Source organism: Lampris incognitus, chromosome 1 (assembly GCF_029633865.1).
Source record: "Lampris incognitus isolate fLamInc1 chromosome 1, fLamInc1.hap2, whole genome shotgun sequence".
In the NCBI taxonomy this organism is placed as follows: domain Eukaryota; kingdom Metazoa; phylum Chordata; class Actinopteri; order Lampriformes; family Lampridae; genus Lampris; species Lampris incognitus.
The window spans coordinates 1814621-1815445 of record NC_079211.1 but is presented as its reverse complement, the minus strand read 5'-3'; the positions used below and the strand labels follow the sequence as shown (position 1 = coordinate 1815445).

The following is an 825-nucleotide window of genomic DNA, read 5'->3' as shown; positions in this document are numbered from 1 at the left end:
ACATCACTCAAGGTGTAAGAACTTTGTAATATTGCTCTAATGGACGTCCATTCCCCCTGCTCCTCGTCACACTCGTCCAGTCCAGACGTGGACGTGGCGTCTTGTGACGGCTCTCGTCGCTCTACATCTGGCGGCTGTAACCTTGACGGATATTTCTCCTCCTCTGCCTCGACAACAAGCTCACTCTGTCGTGGGTGTGACAGCCGACTGTTCAAATGAGAAAGCTCATCGCAGCACTTTTCAGCTCAGCGTTCACATGGACGCAGCAGCACAACCACTGACACGGAAGGGACTGACCTGGCCTGCTGTAGTCCTTGTTCTCCTGGTGGACCATCTCTTTCACTCGGCCTCCTAACAGCATGCGTGAGGGATCATGGTCGAAGGCCTGCAGCGTCTCGCTGGAGCTGTAGGACTTCTGCGTAGGCACCCGGCAGAGACCCGCCTCCTCCTGATTGACAGATGATGCGGCATGGCGGCGCTCTCGCTCTCTCTCTCTCTCTCGGTCTCTTTGGCTCTTGGAGAACGAGCAGAAGGGCCGCTGCTCCTTCACCTCTTCCATGGTGCCAGCATGCTGGGTCTCCACCCGCCCGTGGTCCTCCAGAGATACCCGCCGCTGCCGCCACGGGATTATCTCGCTCCTCGCTACAACTCCTCCTGCGGTCGCATCTCTCCTCCTCCACTGGTCCCAGACGTCTGAATGCTTGTCTCTGTCCGCTCAGCCTTGCCCCCTCGTTCTACCTGCTCAAATGGAGGGAGAAAGGAAATGAAACAAGGATCTCATCCACCCACTTCATCTTCAAAAGCATGGTCACCCCCCACACCACC

The 825-nt window shown here is 57.1% G+C and overlaps 1 protein-coding gene across 7 annotated transcripts in view; it reads right to left on the bottom strand.

Moving 5' to 3' along the window:
- si:dkey-237h12.3 (teneurin-3) overlaps positions 1-559 on the bottom strand; it is a 322689-nt gene extending 322130 nt beyond the window's left edge. For 4 of the 7 annotated variants that reach the window (XM_056290062.1, XM_056290038.1, XM_056290054.1 and 1 more), the window contains exon 1: positions 298-376. In XM_056290062.1, coding sequence (XP_056146037.1) covers positions 298-361 — 64 coding nt within the window. In that variant the 5' untranslated portion in view covers positions 362-376. Of the gene's footprint in view, positions 1-284 lie in introns of all 7 variants that reach the window. The other 3 variants (XM_056290070.1, XM_056290079.1, XM_056290030.1) reach the window with 2 other exon arrangements.
- Between the last annotated feature and the right edge of the window lie 266 nt (positions 560-825).